Below are 24,425 nucleotides of genomic sequence, written 5' to 3'. Positions count from 1 at the left end.
CCCGGGCGCAGGGCCAGTGGCCGAGAGCAGGGCTCCCAGGCGTGGGACCAGCAGTTGGGGCCAGGAGCAGAGCTGAGTGGCACTCCTTCCCCACCTTCCACCCCCTGGTGGGGGCTGGCCTAGGCAGCAGCTGTGCCCTCCCCCCCACAAACGTTCCTCCTTGCCCCCTTAAGGGGGGCGAGTCCCACAGATTGGAGACCTCTGCGCTAGACATTACTGTAATTTTTTTTTTTTTAAATGATCATTTGTTTAGTCTTACACAAGTGGTTGTTTAATAATTAGTAACTTCTAACAAAATATTATTCTAATGATTTTTATATCCAGTTTTCCCCTAGATTTTTAAAAATGAGAGTCAATTTGGGGAACTATGATTTATTACAGTGACAGCAAAATAAGTAGGGAGGTACCACCAAGTAGGACACATTTTAGTCCCTTGTCAAAATCCTGCTGCATCATCAGGCTCAAGACATTTGACCATAGCTGCTGAACTCATTGGTAGGAAAATGACTTTTCTATAGTTCCAGAAGATATGAGAAGTTGGGGCCAGATTCTGATACCTAACTCATGTTGTAGTTCCTTACTCCACAAGTGGTCTGATTAAATCAGAGGAACTGTTTATAGGGTAAGGTCCTAGAGGATGTGAATAAGAGTGGTGGAATCTAAATAAATTTAGTTTTTAAGCTGTATTAGTGTCCAGTACATATTGTGAATGATCTCAAATTGAAGTGGCTAGGTCTTTAAATACATACACATTTTTAAAGTAATATGTGGAAATTTAATCATGACACCTTACTTTTCATAAAACTCCATATCATTTTCTATCATGTAGTAGTTTTTGTTTGATTCTGTATTAGGATTAAATTTATTTTTATTAAATTGAAAGTTTAGTTTTATTTAAATAAAAACTTGAAATAGTATGTCTAGACCTGGGATCAGCAACCTTCGGCATGCAGCCCATCAGGATAACCTGCTGGCGGGCCGCGAGACATTTTTGTTTAGGTTGATTGTCTTCAGGCTGCGGCCGCCGCTTCCCACAGCTCCCATGGGCCAGGAGTGGCAAGCCACGGTCACTGGGAGCTGCGGCAGGCCGTGTCTGCGGATGGTCAACGTAAACAAAATGTCTCACGGCGCCAGTGGATTACCCTGTTGGGCCATGTGCTGAAGGTTGCCGACTCCTAGTCTAGACTTTGAATTAATTCCAAATTCTAGTGTGGCTTCTCTGAGGCATCTGATGGGTTTTGTCAGAGGAAATTTAAGTAATTTGTTGAACAGTTTGACTTTAAACAATGGAGATATGACAGTCAGTGAAATGTAACTAGAGGGATAGCTGCAGCATTTACTACGTTTATGTCACTCAAGTTTGTTGTGCTCTTTTTAGTAAGACAGCTGCTGTTTTTTTATTTAGTTGATTATTATGGGTGCCAGATATCATTTGCATTTATAAAATTATTTTGGGTATGTTGTTTGAGGATGTTAGCAAATGTAGTATGGTCAGATATAGAAACTATGTCTGGTGAATACTGAATGTAGGAAACCTTCAGCAATGTTCAGATATTGCTCACATGGGACTTACTAGCAGGGCCGCAGCTGTCGGCAGAAAAAAAAATCAGACCAGCTCTTATGAGGATTATAGGCATAAGGGCGTTGCAAGTTTTTTTTGTTAAAAATTGGCCTGTGTTGTAGACGTTTTTTAAATTATATGTATCTGAAATGATATTTTATTAGCTAAATATTAGGGGATGGGAAGGATTTTTGCCAACACCTCATCCTTCTATGTTACACATAAAATAATTAAATTAAGATCTTTCATTTTTCAAGAGAGATCAGTATTTTAATTTGTTGTTTACTGCAAAGAACAATGACGCTACCATAGACAAGATCACAAATTAGTCCATCTCCAACGTTCTGATCCTGAAAAATGTTTTATTTTTTACTGCCTATCTCGGAACTTAGAGTAGAATGGTTAATGTTGATGCTAAAATCTTTTAGTCTAAAGATTCTACCCAGGAGATTTTTCTCAATGCGGTGAGATGACCTGCATATTTACACAGTGTCTCAATACCAGTCTTATTAGTGGTATATCTAAAAAAGGAACTGAGTGTGCTGTACAAAAACCATGCTACGTTATTCATCTTTATTTCTTTTTAAGGTTGGTAACTTTTTTTTGGTAGGGAGAGGAGAAAAGAGGTGGATATGCAAGATCTGGACAAACATGAGTTACTGAAGATTTTCATTTCTTAACATTATTCATCTTATTTTTAATCTCTTCCACCAACACAACAGATCGATTCCCTTCCTGATCAGAGAAGGTTTACACCTGTAAATCCCCAAGTATTTATTGTGGCTGAATTGATCTGAAGCAAGGCTTGGAATTTCAATGTTTACATTTGACTTTTGGTGGTTTTTGGTTGATCACAGACAAATCCCAAAGCACAGATGGATAATGTCACCTCCCCAACAGCATTTATTATATAGTACTGGCTGCTCCTGATTTAATCTCCAATACTTCTTAACTTTCTTAGAATGAGAGAACCTCTCATTTCAAGACTTAAGATATATTCCAGTATGAAATACACCCTCTGGGCAAAAGCTTAACAGGAACACACAGAAATATATAATTTTTATTATTTTTGAATATGCTTTGGAACAAAGGTGTTTTTCTCTTTTAGGACAACTTGAAATTTAGCCAGTAGGGCCAAAAATGGGCTTTATTGTGCAATCTGCACACACATTAGAAAGCCCCTGTTCACTCAGTCTCATTAAGAAATTCACTATTGGGATTCTTTTGTGAGCAGGTGATCACTCACTGATGTAAATAAGGGTAGCACAATATAGTCCAAAGTGAGAAAGGGAAATTTTGGCCAGGTATATTGAGGATTGTATACATCCCAACTCTTGAAATCCAACTCGGGTTTCATTTATTCAAGGGGGGCGGGGGGGAAGCATGTAATAATTTTAAAAGCTGACATAAGACTTTTTCATTCCCCACACACACACATATACATACACACACTCATTTTTGGGTCAGTTACAAAGAGGTTAGGATTTTTGGGTTGTACTAAAGTTTCTATAGTTGCAGATTCAAATTTGGCTTGAACAGGACCCATCGTTAATCCTGCAGAACCCTAGGGATATATGTGGGAGAGGGATGCTTGTAAATAGACTGGGTAACTACGTTGCCAGTTTGCATGCCTAAAAGGGCCAATTGCTCACATACGAGCATATTTTGGGTGCATATGTGAAATGTTTTAGAAAATTTAACTGGTAAAGAAACAATAAAAATAAGAATAAGTATAAAATGAGTTAGGATCTTACTAAAGATGTTTTATCAGTCATCACTGATGATATAGTTATGGTTGAAAAGACACTTGTATAATTCAGTAAAACCTGAGGCCACAATGACTTGTCGCCCCATCAACCCACAGTCTCCATGTCTGTTGAATGGTAAAAAGTAGATAGGAATTCTGAGCTGCATACCAAAGAGTTGTAAGGTGCAAATTTACATTATGTGATGACTGATCATAGGCAGGCTTTATCAGGTACATGTTGATACAAAGTTACAGTGTTGCCCTCTACTGGCATCCGCTGAAAGCTGTTAAACATCTATTTATCAAGAACCATAAACAACAGGATATATTTGTGAAGGACAGTATTAATAGATTTCAGACCAGCTCTAAGCTGTCCCTGTAAGCAAAAGTCTTCCTCTGTCAGAAGAATAGGGGGTAGCACTTAGCTGTCAGCACTCCTCTGCTTACAGAACTCTGCAGACTTTACCTTCAAATACAAAAGCTTTAAAACATAAAAATGTCAGCTGAATTAATTAAATGTTTGAGCACCAGCGGCTCCTACAGAGTTCGAAGGCTCATGGCATAAATTAGGGACATCAGGGGTCATGAGAGATAGTGTCATGTTTCAAACAGATGTGAAACTTCTAATTCAGAACACACAGAATCACACAGCAGCCTTGTTAAAAAATACTTTGCCAAGTCCATACATTTGTACTTAATAAGATAAGGCAGGGTGGAGGAAAGGGGAGTGTTTGCATTTCACAAGTACTCCATTGCCTTTATTTCTGTTGTTTTTTTCATTTAGGTGGGATCTTTCCCCACAGGCATTAAAGAATGGGCCAGCCTGTTAAAGGCCAAGGCTCCAAGAAGGCTATACGTGCAGCAGTGAAACCCAGTGGGTCAGCTGTAATGTAATCAAAGTGTGTCACTTTAAAAAACTATTTCTCTAGGCTGGCTCCAATGCACACTTTTGCAATTCCTCAAGTTTTTGTTCATATGGAACAAAACATCCAACATCTTTCTGTCAAGCACTCAAGGATAAGCACCTCAAACAATGAAATGAAAACTGGAAACAGGGTGGGGGAGGTCTGCCTCGCTCCAAGTCAGAATGAATGTCCCCATAGTTAGCTGTACCGTCCCTTCACTCGCTCTGTGGCCTTGGGCACATCATTGCAACTTGTCCAGAGTTTTCCCATATTTAAAATGGAGCGAATCTTACTTATTTACTTACCATGCAGGGTTGCTGTGAAGGTCAGTTAATGTTTATATAGTGCTTGGAACCTGTCAAAGTTCTGCATGCATGTAAAGACTTTTTTTATGACCAACTGAGTTTTCCTAGATTGGCTGAAAGGGGTTCGTTGTATCTGCACATAAAGGAGTGTTCTCCAGGCAGCAATGTGATTAGCTGGAATAGATTCCATTTAGTTGGAAAATTAGTTAGCATAGATTAGCTTGTTGAAAAATAGGTTTGGTGATGGAAGCAATCTGATTTTGTTGATAAGCCTTTTGTGTGCAATTAGCTTAGGTGCTGGAGTCTTATTCCAGGACATTGCCTAAAATACTCAAAGAAAAATTTACATAAGAAATTGTAAAATTTATCATTAGTTTTAAATTATAGAATTGCTACAGAAAACTCTACTGAGTGGATCTGAATGGCCCAACCTCTGAGTTACATGGTATAAATTCAGAGTGACTTCACTGAAGTCAGCAGAAACTATCCTGATTTACATCAATTTAAGTGTCCAATCCTGTGAGGTACAGCAGGCTTCTTGTGAGGTGTTGAGTGCTCTCTACTCCCACTGAGGTCATTGGGCACCTCACAGAAGCTGCTATGCCTCCCATAGGGCAGATCTTGCTGCCATCCTGTTTGTTAAATGCAACAAATGAACCAAAGTGGGTTTTGTAATTAAATTGGCTTGTGACACTCAAATGGTTCTAATGATGAATAGATGTGAAGTGAGGGAAATGTACTGTACTTTGAGAACAGTTAGTGACTAACCATAAAAGTGACCATGTGCTAGCCACAATAGAATTCATCCTAGCACAGTTGTCACCAAACAGCTTTTTTAAATCTCTTTCTGCATGTATTCATATTTTATGACAAAATCAAGCAGCTGAAAGTGATACTTTTATCCAACCTTGCATGCTGTCCAAACAGATCTTTTGTTCTTTGTATGTAGTTTCCCTAATGCTCAGATCTTTCCTCTCTGTTTGAACTGAACATGAACACTAGAACAGAAAAATGTTTGACACACAACCATGCTGTGCTGCTTGATGTACTGAGGCAATAGTTTCTTTCCTCTGTCTGCATTTGTTGACTCTGATGCTTATCTTATTTTCAGGTGAGCGCCCTTACCAGTGTCCTTACTGTGACAAGGCTTTCAGCAAGAATGATGGACTAAAGATGCACATTCGCACCCATACAAGGGTAAGCATGGCCCACTTGCTTTAATTGTTACTTAAGAACAGGGGTCAGCAACCTTTCAGAAGCGGTGTGCCGAGTCTGCATTTATTCACTCTAATTTAAGGTTTCGCGTGCCAGTAATACATTTTAACGTTTTTAGAAAGTCCCTTTCTGTAAGTCTATAATATATAACTAAACTATTGTTGTATGTAAAGTAAATAAGGTTTTTAAAATGTTTAAGAAACTTCATTTAAAATTAAATTAAAATGCAGAGCCCCCTGGACTGGTGGCCAGGACCCGGGCAGTGAGAGTGCCACTGAAAATCAGCTCACGTGCCGCCTTCGGCATCCGTGCCATAGGTTGTCTACCCCTGCTTAAGAACCATGATTGTCCATGGACAATGCAAGGAAATAAATTATTGCTATTTGTATAAAGGGAGGATGTTTCAAAGATATTATTTGTGCTTCAAAATGGAGGAAAAGGGCATAAAAATTAATAATCTTAGAATTCTATTTCTGATGCCTACATTGATCTGTGTGTGACCTTGGACAAGTTGTTGTTTGTTTGTTTTTTTTGTGCCTCATTTTTCCACATATAAAGAGGGGTAATTGCTACTATCTTCCTAACAATGTTGTCTTGGGACTTGTTCAGTGTTTAAAATCAATTAATAGGTTAGTGTCACTATAAAAGCATCATTATTAGTGAGAGAGAGAGAGTTAAATGCCCTACATTTTTGTATTTCTCTTACCTCCAGATCTAGTCTCTGGCAAACTCTTTGTCTGTCTTAATAACAATAATGGCATGTGTTGCGCTTTTACCCTAATAACTGTTTACAAATATCAATTAAGTCTTAAAACAACCTTGTGAAGAAGGTAGGAATAATATCTGTAATGCAGGCTGGAGATGTCTCTGAAGATTATTTTCTGGCTTTAGGATCACAGATATCCCCGGAGTCATCTGTTCTGGTTTAAAAGGCTAGTCATGTATATCTATTTATTTACTGAAGACAACCCTTGCTCCCACTCTCTCCCCCTTGTGCCTGTCTAACAAAAGAGATGGCTTTAAACAGGCAGCTATGAATTCTGCTTCCATATGAGAATCCCAAGTGACGTAAAGTCATCATAACCAGCTTTGTGCTATTTATTTCTGGTCTCCCCCACCCTCACCATGTTGGGGACAGATTCTAGGCTGGATGTGCGCTGACACCCTTTGTGGAATAGAAAAGTATTGTAAATTTCACTTTGTGTAGATAGATCTTGATCACCTGCATAATGCAGACAATGAAGTGCTCACAGATGCACATTATTTTTGCAGTCTAAGGAAATTAGTCTTTTCAAAGAAGTAAGAAGCTTTTATTTGCCAGAACTGGAATACTTACAGAATTGCTCTTCTGAGAAGTGTAATTCATTAGGATTTTCCTTCTGTTATTTATGCACTTAGATATCCATAATAACTCACCTCTGTAAGGAATTTTTATATATATATATATATATAAGCGACTGGATAGTGTGTGGTTAAGAGTTGCCGCCCTTTGATACGAGAGACCGGGGTTCAAATCCCGGTTGGTACCCAACTTCCAGTAGGGCCCTTGGGCAAAAGACCCCCTAACGCTTCACCTGCCTACCTCAAAATGAGAGGACAGAACTAGGAGAGTCATGCTGCTCGACGTCGCCCGGATAACAGGTCCGCGCCAGATGTTGAGGAACCAGGACAATCTGACGATAAGTGGGCTACTGGAACAAACCATTCATGGACGAGAGAGAACTGGAATGATGGAATGTGCTACTACAACGTAGACCTAATGAGGGGATATATGAAACGTAGAGGGACGATGATGGACAAAGACCTACATCCCACTTACTGAGAAACAGCTAGTTATGCAACGCTTCAACATGTAAGAGGAAGCTGCTCTCACAGCTGTGTAGACCAACTCCACATTACATCCAGACCAAGAAGACTGGAAGAACAGTGGATGTGCAGCCCACACTGAAGCTGAAACTCACTGCCACCCCTCCATTGCAGAGCACAGCAGCTGATATGAAGGCATAAGATCATGGAGAACTAGCTACGTCAATCCTCGAGACCGATTACCAAGGCTCAGTGGAGAAGTACCATCAGATAGTATGTTAGAAGATGCCAATAGAGCCCTCATGACAATCCTATACCACCATAACTCAAATCAATGACTGTATACGCTACAGCTCTGTAATCCTGGAATGCTTGGCTACACGATCAAGAAGAACAACAGTATGGTACCACCTGGAAATGAGGTTGGAGGATAAGATCAAGGCGACTCGGGAGAAGTTAGTCAGCTGGTGGAACATAGAAGGGTGTAGAGATTAAGGATAAGACTCGGCTACTGAAAAATACAAGACCTGACTCCATCTGAAGCCTAGAGACTGTTAAACAAAGTCACAGCACTGGACCAGGCTAAGGAATACACTAGAGGAAGCAGAGGCCAAAAAAGTAAATGCCCTGTTCTCCAAAGACCATCCAAGGTGTACTCCCAACTGCAGGCAACAACACAAAACAGCAGAGCCACCAGCAGAGAAACTGAACAGTACATGGAAGAACATATGGGAGAAGAGAAGATCATACACCAGTCAAAGTGGCTGCAGGACCTGAGAACAGAGCACAGCAATCCCAGAACAGAAACCAGTACCCATCACAGTAGAAAGACATCCAGCAGCGGTCAAAACATGAAGAGCTGGACAGACCTGGACCAGACATGATCCACACCTCCTGGCTAAAGAAACTAACAGCAGTGCATGAACGCCTAGCAGCACAGTGAACCAGTTGCTAGCAGCAGGCTCCCACCCAACCTGGCTAACACAAGGAAGGACAGTGTGATCATGAAAGACCTGCAAGGGGCAGAAACCGTCCAACTACCGGCCAATAACCTGTCTCCCCACAACATGGAAAGTCCTATCAGGCATCATAGCCGCCAAGCTACAGACCATATGGGCCAGCACATGAGCACAGCTCAGAAGGGCATTGGGAACACACCAGAGGCTCAAAACCAGTTGCTCATAGATAGAGCAGTCGCCCAGACTCAAGGTCTTAGACAGACCAATCTGAGCACAGCCTGGATTGACTACAGGAAAGCCTACGACTCAATGCCGCACACGTGGATCTGTTGAATGTCTGCGCTATACAAGTCAACAGGACCTAAGGACTTCCTCAAGAACTCAATGGGACTATGAGAAAAACACTGGAAGTCAACTCAAGGCAGCTTGCACAAGTGGTCATCAAGTGCGGCATTATACAAGGTGATCACTGTCCCCGCTGCTGTTCTGCATAGGCTTAACCCTCAGCCAGATAATCAAGACTGGTACGGGTACAGGTTCAGGAGTGGAACTACCATCAGCCCATACTCCTCTACATGGATGACATCAAGCTGTATGTTAAGAATGAACGAGACATCGACTCGCTAATCCACCTGACGCGGATCTACAGTGAGGATATCGGGATGTCATTCGACTGGAGAAGGTGTGGCCGATGGTAGTGAAGAGAGGGAAGCGTAGTAGACTGATGGGGTGGAGCTACCACGGGCCACATAGCAGACATACAGACGAGCTACAAGTACCTTGGTTCCACAGTCACATGGAAACCACGATGAGAGGCAAGGAAACAGCAAATCCAAGTATCACCAAAGGATAGAGACAGGTTCTGAAGAGCCAGCTCAGTTGGGAAGAACAAGATCCACGCTATCAACAGATACGCCCTGCTGGTCATCAGATAACCTGCCAGTATAGTGAGCGGCAAAGGAGGACATGGAAGCTGCCGATGTGAAGACCCGGAAGCTTCTCACAATGCACGGAGGTTGCACCCCAAGTCCAACAGAGACTGTATACCAGCCGGAAAGAAGCGGCGGGGGCTTGGTAAGCGTCAAGCCACTGTCCTGGATGAACCGGAACATCGGAGTACATCAGTAAAGATGGCCCCAAGATGAGCTGCTGAAGAATGCCTGAAGGCAGCAGCAGACCATGGAGGAAAGACCAGCAGAAGAAGTGCCATGGCAAGACAGACCCTGCTGGGATGTACCATCGACAGATAGCGGTGGCTGACATTGGGAAATCCTACCAGTGCTGGAAAGCTGGACTAAAGACAGCACTGAGGCACTGATCATGCAGCACAGGACAGGCACTGAGCACCAGATCCATTGAAGCAGGGGTCTACCACACACCTGGTGCAGGACCCAAGGTGCGACTGTGCAGAGAGCTCGGAGACAGTCCAACCATAGTGCAGATGTAAGATGCAGGCAGGAACAGCATACACTGAACGTCACAACCAAGTGGCTGGCATTGTGTACAGGAACATCTGCACAGCGTATGAGCTAGACCTCCCAAGACCAGATGGAGATTCCACAGAAGGTTGTGGGAATAGCAGGGCTAAGATTCCGTGGACTCCAGATCCAGACGGACAGGCAGTACTGGCCAATCAACCAGACATCGTGGTAATAGACAGGCCAGAAGACAGCGGTGGTGTAGATATAGCAGTGCCAAGTGACAGCAATCAGGAAGAGGAAATGAGAGCTGGAGAAGTACAGGCCTGAAAGGAACTAGAGAGGATGTGGAAATGAAGGCCAAGTGGTCCCAGTGGTGGTAGGGCCCTCGGGGCTGTGACTCCTAAGCTGGTAGGTGGCTCCAACAGATCCAGGACAACATCAGAGCTCTCTGTCCAGAAGAGTGCGTGCTAGGAACAGCTAGGATACTGCGCAGAACCCTCAACTCCCAGGCCTCTGGTAGAGGACCCGAGGTTGAGGAAGACACATACCACCCATCGGGGCTGAGACGGGAATTTTTTTACACACACACACACACACTCTCTCTCTCTCTCTCTCTCTGTCTTCTCAGTCTGGCAGCTCTCTAGAGCCTTTTACTTAATACATTGCTTACATGTGTTCCCATATGTCTTTCCACATTGCCACTGTTGTATGTAAGCAAAACACCATTAACACCTTTAAAACTTACCAGCTGGCTTTAAAAGACATGTAAAATATGGGACTGAATGAAAGATGGGTGAAGGACTTACTTACGTGAATATGAGGTAGGAGGAAAAACGAAATGGTTCAAGCTCTGCTTCTGCATGACAGAACAGTTCAACCAGACACACTAACTAGTCAGTCTGCAGCAACCAGGAGACATTGGTATTTGGATTTTACTGAGTGGAAATTTTGTTTTCTATAAATAAAGTTCTTCAGGTGATGGTCTCTACATGTATTCTGTTTGAGGTGTGTATGAGCCTGAGATCAGAAGATTTTTACTAGCATTAACTGGAGTTTTTCAACGTATGTGGTCCCTAGCCATATTCCACTACCCACCTTCCTTCATCTCTGCTGTGGAGTCTTATCCTGGGGCTATTCATGGTAGAAAGGTAAATGGAGAGGCAGTCAGTTCACATTGCCATTTATACTCTCAGGAGGAGGAGAAGAGCACAGGTGCAGACCAACAGACACTGCTAGCAAAAATCTTCTTGTCTCAGGTGCACAGTGTGCATGCTCACCTGGTGTGCAATACAAATAGAGACCACATAGCTCAGAGAACTCCATTTATTGGTCAGGTAAGTAATCTATTTGATGTTTAAAATGGCTCAAACAGAATTTATTGTTGTAATAATTCAATTATTTAATCAAAATAGCATCAGTTCAGAAGCCAAGAAAACAGCAGTTCCTCAGCTTACTCAACTCACGTCATATATAGTATGATGATTTCAATACATCTGAGATGTCATGACTGCCCAATAGGAGGCTGGAATGTCCTATTTCTCCTCTTTTTTGACAAGCAAATGAGTGGAAATCCTTGCAGCCATGTTGTGGGCAGACACAGAATTCTGTTTGAATTCCTGGTTTTAGTGCTGTCAGGTTATTTATATACCACTTAACCCATAGTTCTGAAGTTTAAAAGTCAAGTTTGTTTATATATGAGTGACATTTTGTATAAGCTCACACCAAAGTAGGGATCTGTCATTTCAAAATAGTGGGGCTCAATACTGGCATGTTTTGAGTAAACAAGCTTATCGCTATAATTAAGTTGCCCTCATGCTCCCCTCTCCGTCACCCCAGCTCCATATTTGCATCTGGATAGCAGAAAACTTAATTTCTATGAAGCTGTCATTGTTTGAAAGGTAACTAATAGTATAAAATAAAATACTATTGCTTTTAAGACCAGAAGGAATCATTATAATCATCTAGTCTGACATAAAACAGGTCATAGAATTTTACCCAGTAATTCCTGCATCAAGCCCATAAGTTCTGGTTGAGGTAGCACATATATTTTAGAAAGACATTCAGTCTTCATTTAATAACTTCAGGACTTCATGTGATGGAGAATCCATCAGCGTTTGTTCCAATAGTTAATTATCTTTGCACATATTAGCTTTAATATTAACTTAATATTAGCTTAATTCAGACAAATCATTGGAAACTGTGATTTTTCTTAATGAAAGTACCTTCCATCCTGAGCGCTTCTGAAAATTCTAGAGAAATTTTCACCATTCAACATTCCCTCTGCCGTCAACCCACTTCTGCATCCCTGAGGTTACACACTGCAAACCCCAGTTTGAACAGCAAATAGCTTATTCAAATTTCAGATACTTTCAGGTTCAAAATATTGAGACGTATTTGGTTTCTTAATGTGGATATTAGATATGTTTTTACAAACTTTTATATACATTTGGATACCCTTAAACCTGTAGTTCCTTATGGACCTAGATCCATAAAGGGACCTAGATGTTTAAGGCCAACACTTAGGTGCCACTGAGATCCTCAGAACCCCTGCTCAGCTGACAACTAACTTTGGAGGCACCTAAAATTCCTGGAGAGTGTACCATTAAAGTCCCCTAGGTGCCCAAGGATATGCTGATATTGCATTGTAAACCTACGTCTGTGGGACTTGGGCTTGTGGACATGGTGTTTCCAAACCAATGTTTGAGCATGCAGACTGAACTGAAAACCTGAGTTTACAATTCCTAGACCCAGGTACAGGTCTCACAGCCATGCTGAGGTGTCTGTATAGAACTACACAGACCTTCTGACTCAGGTCTTTAACTTGAGCCACAACTACACTGTAAAATGACAGGGCTTCGATCCAAGTCACAGCAAGACTCAGGCTATGACCCACCCTTCTAGCAGGGTACTGAGTGCTTACTGCCCTGAGATGGACTGATTTGTGTGTGGACAGAAGGTAGAGGCTTGGGCTCACATCTGAATTAGAGCCCAGGTTTAGTGTGCAATGTAGACATACCCTAAATCTCTGCAAGTGGGCATACACACAGTTGCATCAGTCTAGGACCTCAGGCAGCTAAGTCTCAACAGGATCCTGAGTCTAGGATTTGATACACCTATATTGCTTGTTGAGCCAACATCCATTAGGCATTTTCAAAGCATACCTTAACCTCATGCTGGTGGAAGTGGGGTCAAGGGAAAGAGGAGCTCTCCCTTATAACCTTTAATACAGTGGTTTGAGCATTTGGGATGTGAGTTCACCTCTGAGGTGAGTGTTCTAGTACGTTAGGACCCTGGGGCACCCAAGGCTTCCATGGTTCAGGAAGGCAGTCTACCCGGTGAAGTGCCCTGGAGCTGGGGATTCATTCCCTTTCAAAATTTTGCGGTTTTGTTCCAAACTGGAACAAATACTGAAATCCTTTGTAAAGCCAGATTACATTTTTCCACACAGTTCTATTCCTAATGTTCACTTTTATGTGTAGGTATTTCCTGCTGTGATATCTAAAAGTACAAAGGCTTTATTTGTTGCTAGAAGGACATTATTGAATTCCATGATCTTAGAAAAGATTTGACTAAATATCATCATCTAAAGTTTGACCTTACTGTTGTTTACATGGTTAGAAATACATTCATAACAAACTATGAAAACTTGTCAACAAACATGTGTAAAGCATTTTAAACAATCACTGGTGACCAATAGCTGAGTATTTTTTGCTTATTCAGACAAACTTTTCATTCAGTTGTCATCTGAACAATTAAACGTGGCCTGGATACTTAAGCATACAAATACTGTATACTGATGATGTATACAGTATTTTGCTATATGAAATGAATCATGATTGTATCCATGTAGTAATGGCCTGCCTATTTTTCATACAGTGTATATTGTTGAATTGATATTAAGAGATGTGAAAGGCATCTCACAAATGAAATAATTAAGTTCTGCTCAGTTCTGCATTTAAAAAAAAAAATGGTGCTGAAAAAATTGCATTAGTTACCTGTAGAAACAGGGCAATCCTTTCTGAAATCTAATGTTTTATAAATTCTCAGCTAGCATATGATAATAATTGGTATTCAAGAGAATCTTTTTCTCTTTATTTATTTATATTTTGTTAAACATCATTTTGAGTTTTATAGAAAAATAGACCGTTTTACCCAAAGTCAGCTAAAGGAGTACAATCAAGACTGACAGTCTAAGGGTTTGTCTGCATTACCTGCTGGATCAACAGGCAGCAATCGATCCAGTGGGGGTCAATTTATCGCATCTAGTCTAGATGTGATAAATCGACCACTGAGCGCTCTCCTGTGGACTCCGATACCCCACCAGGGCGAGAGGCGAGGCAGAGTCAATGGGAGAGCATCAGCCATTGACTTAGCGCAGTGAAGACACTGTGGTAAGTAGATCTAAGTATGTCGACTTCAGCTACGTTAGCCACATAGCTGAAGTTGCGTAACTTAGATCAATTCTCCTCTCTCCCAGTGTAGACCAGGCCTAAGTGTGACCACCATTTATATCGTCTTCCTCGTCCCCTCCAAAGTGGAAGTTGTACTGATGTGTTGAGAGTAAAACATGACTGTGCAAAACAGAATACTTTTATGAATGTTAGCAATTGCCATTTTTGTTGCTGCCTTCTATACGTTCCTCTCTATAAAGAAATTTTTCTTATGTTTCCACAGTGCTATGGAGCAAAACCTGAGTCTAAAGGCTTTGCTGCACTGAAAATTAGTTGAAATACAGCAGGGCTGAAAAAAGAAAAATATTTCTGTTTCATGTGATCTGTCTCTGATTAGGTTCTCCTGGGAATAGGGTGACCAGTCTAATTGCTCATTTTCAACATCAGGTTTCATCCTTATGTTGAATGTGTTCCCTCACTGTTCATCCCCCCAGCATGGCCACTTCTCTCTATTCCTTACAAAGGTCCTTGTGGAAACATATGACAAGAGTCACATTGCATGGATTCTCCACGAGGCTGTGTTTCAGCTTGCCTTTGGTCCTAGTGGATTTGATCCAAAGCCCACTGAAGTCAAAATTGATTAGACCCTATGTATGCACAGATGCAGGTTGAGGATTTGGGTTCCCTGAAAAACTGAGCAATCTTCAGCCTCACATGAAATAAAACCCCAAAAGTATTTGACATTTTGACTGAGTTTTGCTTAGCTATGATTATCTTTACTCTTTAATGATATCCTTTCAGAGTTTAAGTAAAAGCATAAGATACATTAATTTTCCTTTGTTTCTAGCAAACTGAAAAATAAAAAGACAAGATCATGAACAATTACTCTTTCACAGGCAATTTATAGCTCATAAGGAAAAGCAGAAAAATGTACACATATGAATAGGCCAAAAATCAAAATTTAGATTTGCATTTCCAGTAATTCTTAAATATTTTAATAAAAATAGAATAAATAAACCAATAAACATTCTTAAGTGGCAACATTTCTTGGAGTTACTTTTTGGGTTAGGTGGCTTAATAGAGTTCTAGGTTTAATTTAATACACAAAATTCACTATAAAAGACTTAAGGGTCTAAATTCTGTTACATCATCTCTAATATTCTAATTTAACTTTAGTTAGATTGCAAAAGATTACAAATTTCAGTCTGTGATTTATGTGCCATTCCTTCTTCACCTTCCACCTCGCCTTCAAACTGATTTTTATAGTATAGTTGATTCTCACACATATTGCCATACAATTATTTTCATGAACTCTAAGGATAGGGATAGCTAAAAGTCTAGAGTCATCTGTCAAGTATTTTTGCATTAGCTAAGCACAGTAATGTGGAATTAAAAAAAAATCATTTAGCACTATTATTCAGAAGCCTTATACATGGTTCTAAGGAAAACAATGCTTTGCTTAAACCTTTGAGATGGAAAACTGTAAAGTCTACTAAATGCAATAACAAGTCATGCACTTCACCAGTGTGCACTTCATCAGTGGGACTAGGTTGCAAACCATCCACAGAACAAGAAAGGCTGCCGGAAAAGTCATTGCAGAGTTTCATTTAGACCTGGCAGCTGCTAAATAGTGCACACTGTGGGTGGCCCTAGGTGTCAGTTTTAATGCTGGAGTAAACAGGAAGGGAAAGACAGAAGAGCAGTCAAAACCTCCTCCAACAATGAAAAGAGAAGAAAATCCCGGCAAACTTGACATTAAAATTTTATGTAAGTGTGAATTTTTTTAAAAGGAAAAATAGAAGCACCCAAAGAATTGTGAGAGGGGAATGTGTAGAAGTTCTTGATGTAGTGAGCTTAAAAATCATATTAGCTTTGAGGACATATCATGTTCTACCTACCTACCCAGTGAAGTAGGTTTTGGGTTTGTTCCAAAATCATGTACAGTATATACCATGATGCTGCTTACTGCAGGGCCCAAAGCTTAATTGTTGAGAAGAAATAGCTTACTGCATTTTACTCAAATACATTTTTGAATATTATTAAATGTAACCATATATGTGTACTCCAAAGCCATCATTGTGTTGAATTAGCTTTTTCATTTTTTTTTAAAAACACTCGTATTATATTAAGTTCCAGATTGTACATGGCAATAATGGAAAACAGAAAGAAGAGAAGGGCACCCCCAAATGCTGTTTCATCACTTGTATTAAATATTATATATATATATTTATGTATGCCCTTAGAAAAGATAACAATGAGATATATTAGTTTTGCCATTCATTTTAAATCTAATTACTAGTGGTTTGAATACTGCTGACAATAATGTTAAGGATGCAGAGAGAAATTACAGTATAATGTGTGTTATGTTTCATTCTGTTACCTTCGTAGGTTCCTGAAGTTATGCATCTAAATCAATGTGGATACACACTAAAGAAGTGGCTTGGTTTTCAGGGTTCTCCCATTGAATGAATGCAAGAATAGGTTCAAGCACCTCTGCAAATAAAGCCAGTTATTTAGGTGCCTAACTTTATTTACCAAAATTTGACTTTTTTTGGCCTAATTATTAGACAATGACCAGGTAGAGGACTGCTGATGCAGAAGATTGCTAATGAGGCCAACTAGTTTTTCACATTTAGGCCACCACATTTGCAGCTATGACTGAGGGCTTGTTTGCAGAAAGTGTGTGTGTGTGTGTGTGTGTGTGTGTGTGTGTGTGTGTGTGTGTGAGAGAGAGAGAGAGAGAGAGTGTGTTTTTTTTTTTCTCTCTCTCTGTAACATTTAATTCATTTGGAGTTTTATTACTAACTTCAGTGCAAACAAGTTCAAGCCCTGAATGAGCATGGAGGCTAAGTAAACTCCCCATTGAGGAATTCCCTCCAAATGAGAATTGCATTTTATTGGCAGGACAATGTGGGAAGGGCTATCTCTAGTGCTCTCATTTGGCAGAGAACTCAGGGTGATTCACTTGGTCTGCCAGGTGTTTCTTCCTTACTTGTCAGGTAAGGCTGTGCGGGTTCTCACAGGCAATACAGCCTCGGTGTTCTATATCAACAAACAAGGATTAGCTTGCTCCTTGGCTCTGTGTCAGGAGGTGCTACAGGTGTGGAAATTCTAGTCCAACATGCAGTTTGTCTTGAGGTATCGCTCCTTCCAGAGAACTGGAATACACTGGTGGATCACCTCAGCAGGTCCTTTTCCTATTGCCATGAGTGGTCCCTCCAACTGGAAGTGATCAATGACATCTTCCAGAGGTGGGGGGACTCCCCAGTTGGACCTGTTCACCACGAGACATAACAGGAATGTCCTTTCTCCCTCCTGTTCATCACTACAATTCATCTTAGACTATCTAATCCACCTAAAGCATCTTTTGTTAATTAAAGACCACCTTTGCCTTCCATCCTTCAGTGCGTGGTAGATCAGTCTTCTCCCATGAGATGGTGATCAGGTTCCTGAAAGTATTAGAAAAGCTCTACCTGCAAGTTTGCAACCCCGTCCTCCACTGGGACTTGAACCTGGTGCTGACGAGACTCACTGGTCTCCTCTTCAAGGTGCTGGCTTCCTGTTCTCTGCTGCTTCTTTTGTGGAAAGTCTCCTTTCTGGTGGTGATCACTTTGACCAGAAGGGTCTCTGAGATTAGAATATTGTCATCAGAACCTCCTTATATGATGTTCTACAAGGACTATATACTGCTGTGCCCCCACCCAGCTTTCTTACAAAAGGTTGTGTCACAGTTCTACTAATCAGAACATCTTTCTACCAGTCTTCTTTCCAAAGCCTCATAAGATCTGACAAGCGCCGGCTGCATACCTTGGATGTTAGGCAGGTCCTGGCCTTCTACTTCGAAAGAACTAAATCTTTTCACAAGCTGACACAGCTCTTTGTAGCGGTAGTAGATGGAAAGGTCTGGTGGTCTCATCCCAGAGAATCTTGTCTTGGATAACCACCTTCATCAGGTTCTGATCCAAGCAGGTTAAGGTGCCACCCCTGACGATCATGAACACCTATTCCACGAGGGTGTAGGCTTCATCAGAGGCCTTCCTTGCTCAGGTTCCAATTCAGGACATTTGCAGAACTGCCACTTGGTCTTTGATTCACACCTTCACCTCCCACTGTGCCATTACACAGCAGGCTTCGGATGACTCCAGCTTCATGTTACAGATTGTGAACTGAGTCCACCTTCGGGGATACTGCTTGGGAGTCATTTAGCATGGAGTCAACATGAAGATGATGATGATGGCTGGCTACCTTTTGTAACTGTTGTTCTTCAAGATGTATTGCTCATGCCCTGCATTCCTACCCCCCTGTCAGAGTAGACAGCAAGAAGGAACTGAGAGGGTGGGGATTTGTCAGTGCCCCTTTATACCAGTGCATAAGCACAGGACTGCAGGAAATACTAGGACTGGCCCTACAGATACCACTAAGAGAAAAATCTCCAGTAGCCGTGTGCATGGGTGCACACACACCTAGCTTGGAATGGTCATGAGCAACACGTTTAAAAGAACAGTTATGAAAGGTAAGTAACTGTTTTTTCTGTTTATATTTTCTCATTGGCGAGACATGAGTGAGTTCTCAAACATCTGTCCTCTTGAAGATGATGCTTTTGCAAGTACTGTGGTTGCTGTAAGTGAAATCCCTTTGTTTGCATACAGGAGACAGAAGGTATGAATACCACAGGGCCTACATTTTCACACCTTTTATTTTCTGGAGTTGAATGATGACTTTTTTTTCAAGTAGAGGGAAAATATATTTTGAAGTAGATGTTGCTCTTCTTTTAAGGATAGATCAACATCTGTTCACATTTTGTCATGATTGTTTAAGTAAAGCCTTTTTTCACTGAATCTCAGGGACAGAAATTATTTCAGGTTATATAGAACTTCTTTGCAGTGGGTTGCCGTAACCAGGCAGAGATACTATGAAATACAAGAAATGAATGTGATAATAAAACCAAGCTACAGTATATACTAGAGCTGGTCAGGATTTTTTTTGTGAGAAAAATTTCAACATTATTTTTTTTTTCATTTTTATCAAATGTTCTTTTAAAATGTTCAGTTTTTTGTTTAAAACTGAAAAATTTTGCATTTCAGTTACTGAAAAACCCAAAATGTTTTTGGTTTTCAATTGTGAATAAAAAAAAATTGAATAAAAACTGACATGTTTTGTGAAAATATCTGTTTTGCTATAAAAACCATGTTCCATTGAATACTTGTTAAATGGAAAATTTTCAATCAGCTTTATTACATACACAATACAGTACACGTAAATTGAAAGATTTCTCCTGCTAAATTTTGGCAGCAGCAGATACTGTTATTAATTTAATAATAGAAAACATGCTATCCATAATCTAATATTCTCTTGTCTATGAATCTTAGAATAATTTAAATCACAAAAGCGTAATATTTCTGTCTGGCCAATCCAAGCGTTAGGAATTCCTATCAGTATTTGATCCAAGTGCCTATTTCCTGAATAAACGTTACACTGATAATTGTATACATGTTGGACACTTTTTAAATAGACCTCTGTCTGTGAAGGAGACATTTGCTCTGATTTCTAAGCAATCTCCAATGGTTGAAAAGACATTTTATTAGTTCTTTCAGATTTTTCATGTGAGTACAAAACTTGACCTCATTAACTCATACCATCTGTGATCTAGGTGACTTATCCTCTCTTCTCAACAGGGGATGTTACGCTGGTGGAGGGGACCTAACAAAATATTGCCAATGTTTTTTTTTGAGACATAAATCAATTTGATACATTTTAGTCTTAAAGAAGGTAACTATAAAAATCAGCTAGATATGCAGCCCTTGTTGCAGCAGACATGATTCTGCCTTTACCCCCTCTCTCCCTGAAATCCTTCATTAAGAGGAAAGTTGGTCCTTAAAAAAAATAGACAAAATGCATTCTGTGTTACCATTTGATTGGTAGTAAAATTATCCTTAGACCCTTTTTACTTGTTAAAAAAACAAAAAAAAAACAAAAAACACCCTGTCACTGGAATCCACAGATGCTCAAAAGTCTGTTGCCACAGCTGCTAAACTAATAGATTTTCTTGTAAAGAACTACCCAATAGCCATGCCACTCTGCATCAGCTGGTAATGTCTACAGGGAGTTTCTAGACCTTCTCAGGACTCTCTAAGATTTTCATTGCTTATTCATTCATTGTCTGCTTAATTGTGAAGTAGTTTGCTGTTAGCTGTTTTATTACAATAATTTACACATTATTAAATGCATCTTTGAATGCAGATAGTATCTCATACAGGCAGCTCAGGGTGTTTTACCAACGAGGGAAAAGAAAATGCCTTCGTTTTAAAAAAGCATTTTAAAAAAAATCAGAACATACTATTTGAAGGCTGCTCTATCACAAAATTGATTTTTTTCAAAAAAATACAGTCACTTTCATAAAGTCCAGGCTCATAGTTTTTTCTCTAAATGTGTTTCTTCCATTGTGAGTGAGTATGCGTTTTTGCAAAAGCAAAACTGTATACCACATTTGTACAGGACTTTGGAGATGATTGGGGCTCAGGCTTACACCACCCACATATCATCAAACAACTACAACCCATACTTGATGGGGACCACACTCTGGGGGAAAAAAAAAATCATCCCTGAACCCCCACTTCTGGCCTTCAAATAACTCCCCAGGCTCTCCAAGCTCATAATCAGAAGCAAGCTCCCCACAGACCAGGACACACCAACTCAAAGTGGAACCAGACCCTGCCAGAACAACAGATGCAAAACCTGCAGACATATCTCCACTGCTACAATGATTAACATCCACCACAAAACACCTTTCAAGATCCATGGATCCTACAACATGTTACCTCATCACAACATGTGGTGTATCTCCATCCAGAGCACTAAGTGCCCCATTAGCAACTAGGTGGGTGAAACCAGCCAAACACTATGCTTTCAAATGAACTTACACAGGAAAATGATTAGACAAAAACACCACATCACATGTGAGTGAACACTTTTCATTAAGCAATCACTCATCTGACCTATCAGCTCTCATCCTCAAAGAAACAACACTTTCAAAAGAGAATCATGGGAGCTTAAATTCATAACTCTGGTAGACACTAAAAAACCATGACCTGAATGGATTTATGGCTTACTATAACAATCTGTTATCCACTAACAACCTTCCCAGCTGTTGTTCCCCATCCTCTTTCCTTGCCTCTCTATGACTGAAGGGGTATTAACGGACCACTTCACCTTGGCCTCTTGAAATATGTGCTAACTACTTATGCTAAGCATTCTGTTAAGATCTTGTATTCAGCAAGTGACACTTTGAGTTAGTTTCCCAGACATGAAGAAGAACTCCATGTAAGCTTGAAAGCGCTCTCTCTCCAACAGAAGTTGGTCCAAAAACAGATATTACCTCGCCAACTTTGTCTCTCTAACCAGCCACACCCCAATACATGTATTGGAACCTAGAATCAAACTAACTTTTACCTAACCACATACTGTTTTGCCCCTGGCCTTGACAACTTTATACCCTTACACTGGTCTAAATTACATTAGTGTGAGCAATTTTACTGCACAAGGTTTAGGAAAGTGGAGATTTGGCCTTAAATTGTGGTTTGTGTCTTTGTACAGCCATTTTACACTCAGTTGGCACAGATGTGTGAACCTAGGCATGTGTGGCCTATACAAGAAAGGGGTGCATGTGGTGGATGGGGAACTGAGTGTAGAGAGAGGTTTGGGAGTTGGTCGTGATCAGGATTAACTGCTAAAATAAATGGAGACACACTGATTTGAAATCTAATGTAACTAGAAAGATTAGGTCCTAGATATCTCTGGTATGGTTTATATGCTTCATATGTGAATTGTACTTGCCACCTTGTGTATGAAATGTATTCTTATCTCAGTCTAATTTATCTGAGTTTTGAGAGGGTTTCTGGCAAAACAAGCATCAATCCAGCATCACTTTCTTGTCTTTACTGAAAGAGCTAATATTTTAATGTTCATTTTGCTAAACAATTCCAAGTTCCTAGGAGGATTTAGAAAATTATTTGGAGACATTTACACAAAACTACAGCCATGTTTTACTTGTTTATTACCTAAACAACACAATAGATATTATGTTGGTAGTTTTACCATCAAAATGCAAGAACAAGCCACCATATATGTTAATTTGTATATGTTATATGTTTTCTGTAAGAAAGACATAAGCACCCATACCAGCAAATATTTCTAATTTTATGTATTTTCATCCATCATAGTTGTAAGAGACTGGACACACATATTGTATCTATTTGATAAATATGACATAAGGGAGGTAGTTTTAGGTATTCATGCACAGCTCTGAGCTGTAATCTTATAGACATTAATGCAGTTGCTTAGAAGTCAGGGTCATGACCCATGATTCCTTAATTCAAAGACAAAGAAGATTTGCAATTTTGAGACCAGCAATCTTGAGGCATCTGTCTATCAGATCTATCAGTTCAAATACTAAATGTCTCTAAGTGTTTACTTTTATAAGGCCAAGATTTTCAAAAACAGGAGCCTAAAGTTAGACTGCTAAATCCCATAGTTAGGCATCTACCAGTTTTTTCAGAAAAGGCCGAGCCTCCAATTGGGCTCCCATTGGTCTCTTTATGTTTTGGAAGAAGGAAGGTTTTAAATCCTGTTTTTTACCATAGATGTTTCTATTTATGCCTATGTACTTGAAACATGTAATACTAAATCACTTTGATGTTAATTACATCGTGACTGTCTCATCCCTTATTTATCTAATCAGTACAAAAATACATAACTTTGCTGCCATTGTTGCTGTAGCTTGGGATCATGCGGCGTTTAGACAATCTGAATTTATAAAGCTACCAATCCTAGACTCAAGTGAAGTCCGATTTGTTATCTTCCCAGCGACCTTCTGCTTGTTAATAGTTAGCAATGTTTTCCTTTGCTTTATGCTCTAAATCTTTCCATCTTTCTTTTAATTTCTTCAGTGTCTCCATTGTTCTTTCCAATGACACTTATTTTCTGTCCAACCTGTTGCTAGTTTTTAATCTGCAGATTTTCTAGAGGGGAGGTTGCATCAAGCACCATCTTCTTTCTCCACATTACAAATTTTCTCTTCTCCAAGTATCAGTTTCTTGTAATAGAAACTTGGTTAGTTTTTTTTTCTATAGTGCGATTGGTTTTGTTTTGAAAAAGCAGTTCTTTATAATGTAAGGTCATCCTCCAAGAGAGAAAAGTTGTTCTTCAAGTGCTTGCTCATGTCGATTCCAGGTGTGTGTGTGTGTGTATAACACGTACACAGTTGTCGGAGACTTTTGCCTTAGTGGTATCTGTAGGGTCAGCTGTGGCTGCCCTTAGAGTTCCGCAGTAATGGGTCGGCATATCAGGTACTGCCAGTTCTATGCCCTCTCAGTTCCTTCCTAACGCCAATGGTGGTTGATCAGAGTGCCTCTCTCCCTTGCTTTGCAAGTGGTCAGCAGTTCTTTCTCTTTCGACTTCATGTTCCAGCTGTAAATAGTTCTGTTTATTGTAGATTAGTTAGTAAGTAGCTGTGAAGTACTGTAGTTAGTCAGTTAGGGCATGCCCCATCTCCGAGTTTTACACCCTGTGCTGACTGTAATAGGCCTATGCGTGGCATGGCAGCTGTCTGAAGTGCCTGGGGGAATCCCACATTTAAAAAAAGAGCGTCGCATCTGTAAGAAGTTTCGTCCTAGGACACACAAAGAATACGACATTCGCTTGAGGGCCTGCCACATGAAGGCCGCTCTTTGCCCAGCCTCGGAGCCAGACGCGATGCCAGCACTTTGGCCTCAGTGCATAGGGACTGTCCTGTTTGGCTGATGTACATAGCAGAGGGGTATTGCTGGCACATGATGGCGTATATAACATTGCTGGATGTGCAGATGAATGAACCAGTGATGTTGTAGCTGATCTTGGGAGGCAGGCCAGTCCTTGCCCACAGACAACGCTCCAACCTTAAGCATATTCTCACCAGCAACCACACACGGCACCATAACAACTCTAGCTCAGGAACCAATCCATGCAACAAACTTTGAAGCCAACTCTGCCCACATATCTACATCAGCGACACCATCACAGGACCTAACTAGATCAGCTACAACATCACTGGTTCATTCACCTGCACGTCCACCAATGTA

The 24,425-nt window shown here is 40.4% G+C and overlaps 1 protein-coding gene across 7 annotated transcripts in view; it reads left to right on the top strand.

Annotated features, from left to right (window-relative positions):
* The window catches only part of PRDM5 (PR/SET domain 5), a 152,648-nt gene that overhangs the window by 105,833 nt on the left and 22,390 nt on the right, over nucleotides 1-24,425 (top strand). For all 7 annotated transcript variants that reach the window (XM_032762538.2, XM_032762539.2, XM_032762543.2 and 4 more), the window contains one exon: nucleotides 5,630-5,715. In XM_032762538.2, coding sequence (XP_032618429.1) covers nucleotides 5,630-5,715 — 86 coding nt within the window. The remainder of the gene's footprint in view (nucleotides 1-5,629; nucleotides 5,716-24,425) is intronic.

Source organism: Chelonoidis abingdonii, chromosome 5 (genome assembly GCF_003597395.2).
Source record: "Chelonoidis abingdonii isolate Lonesome George chromosome 5, CheloAbing_2.0, whole genome shotgun sequence".
NCBI lineage: Eukaryota > Metazoa > Chordata > Testudines > Testudinidae > Chelonoidis > Chelonoidis abingdonii.
This window is presented reverse-complemented; position numbering and strand designations above follow the sequence as displayed.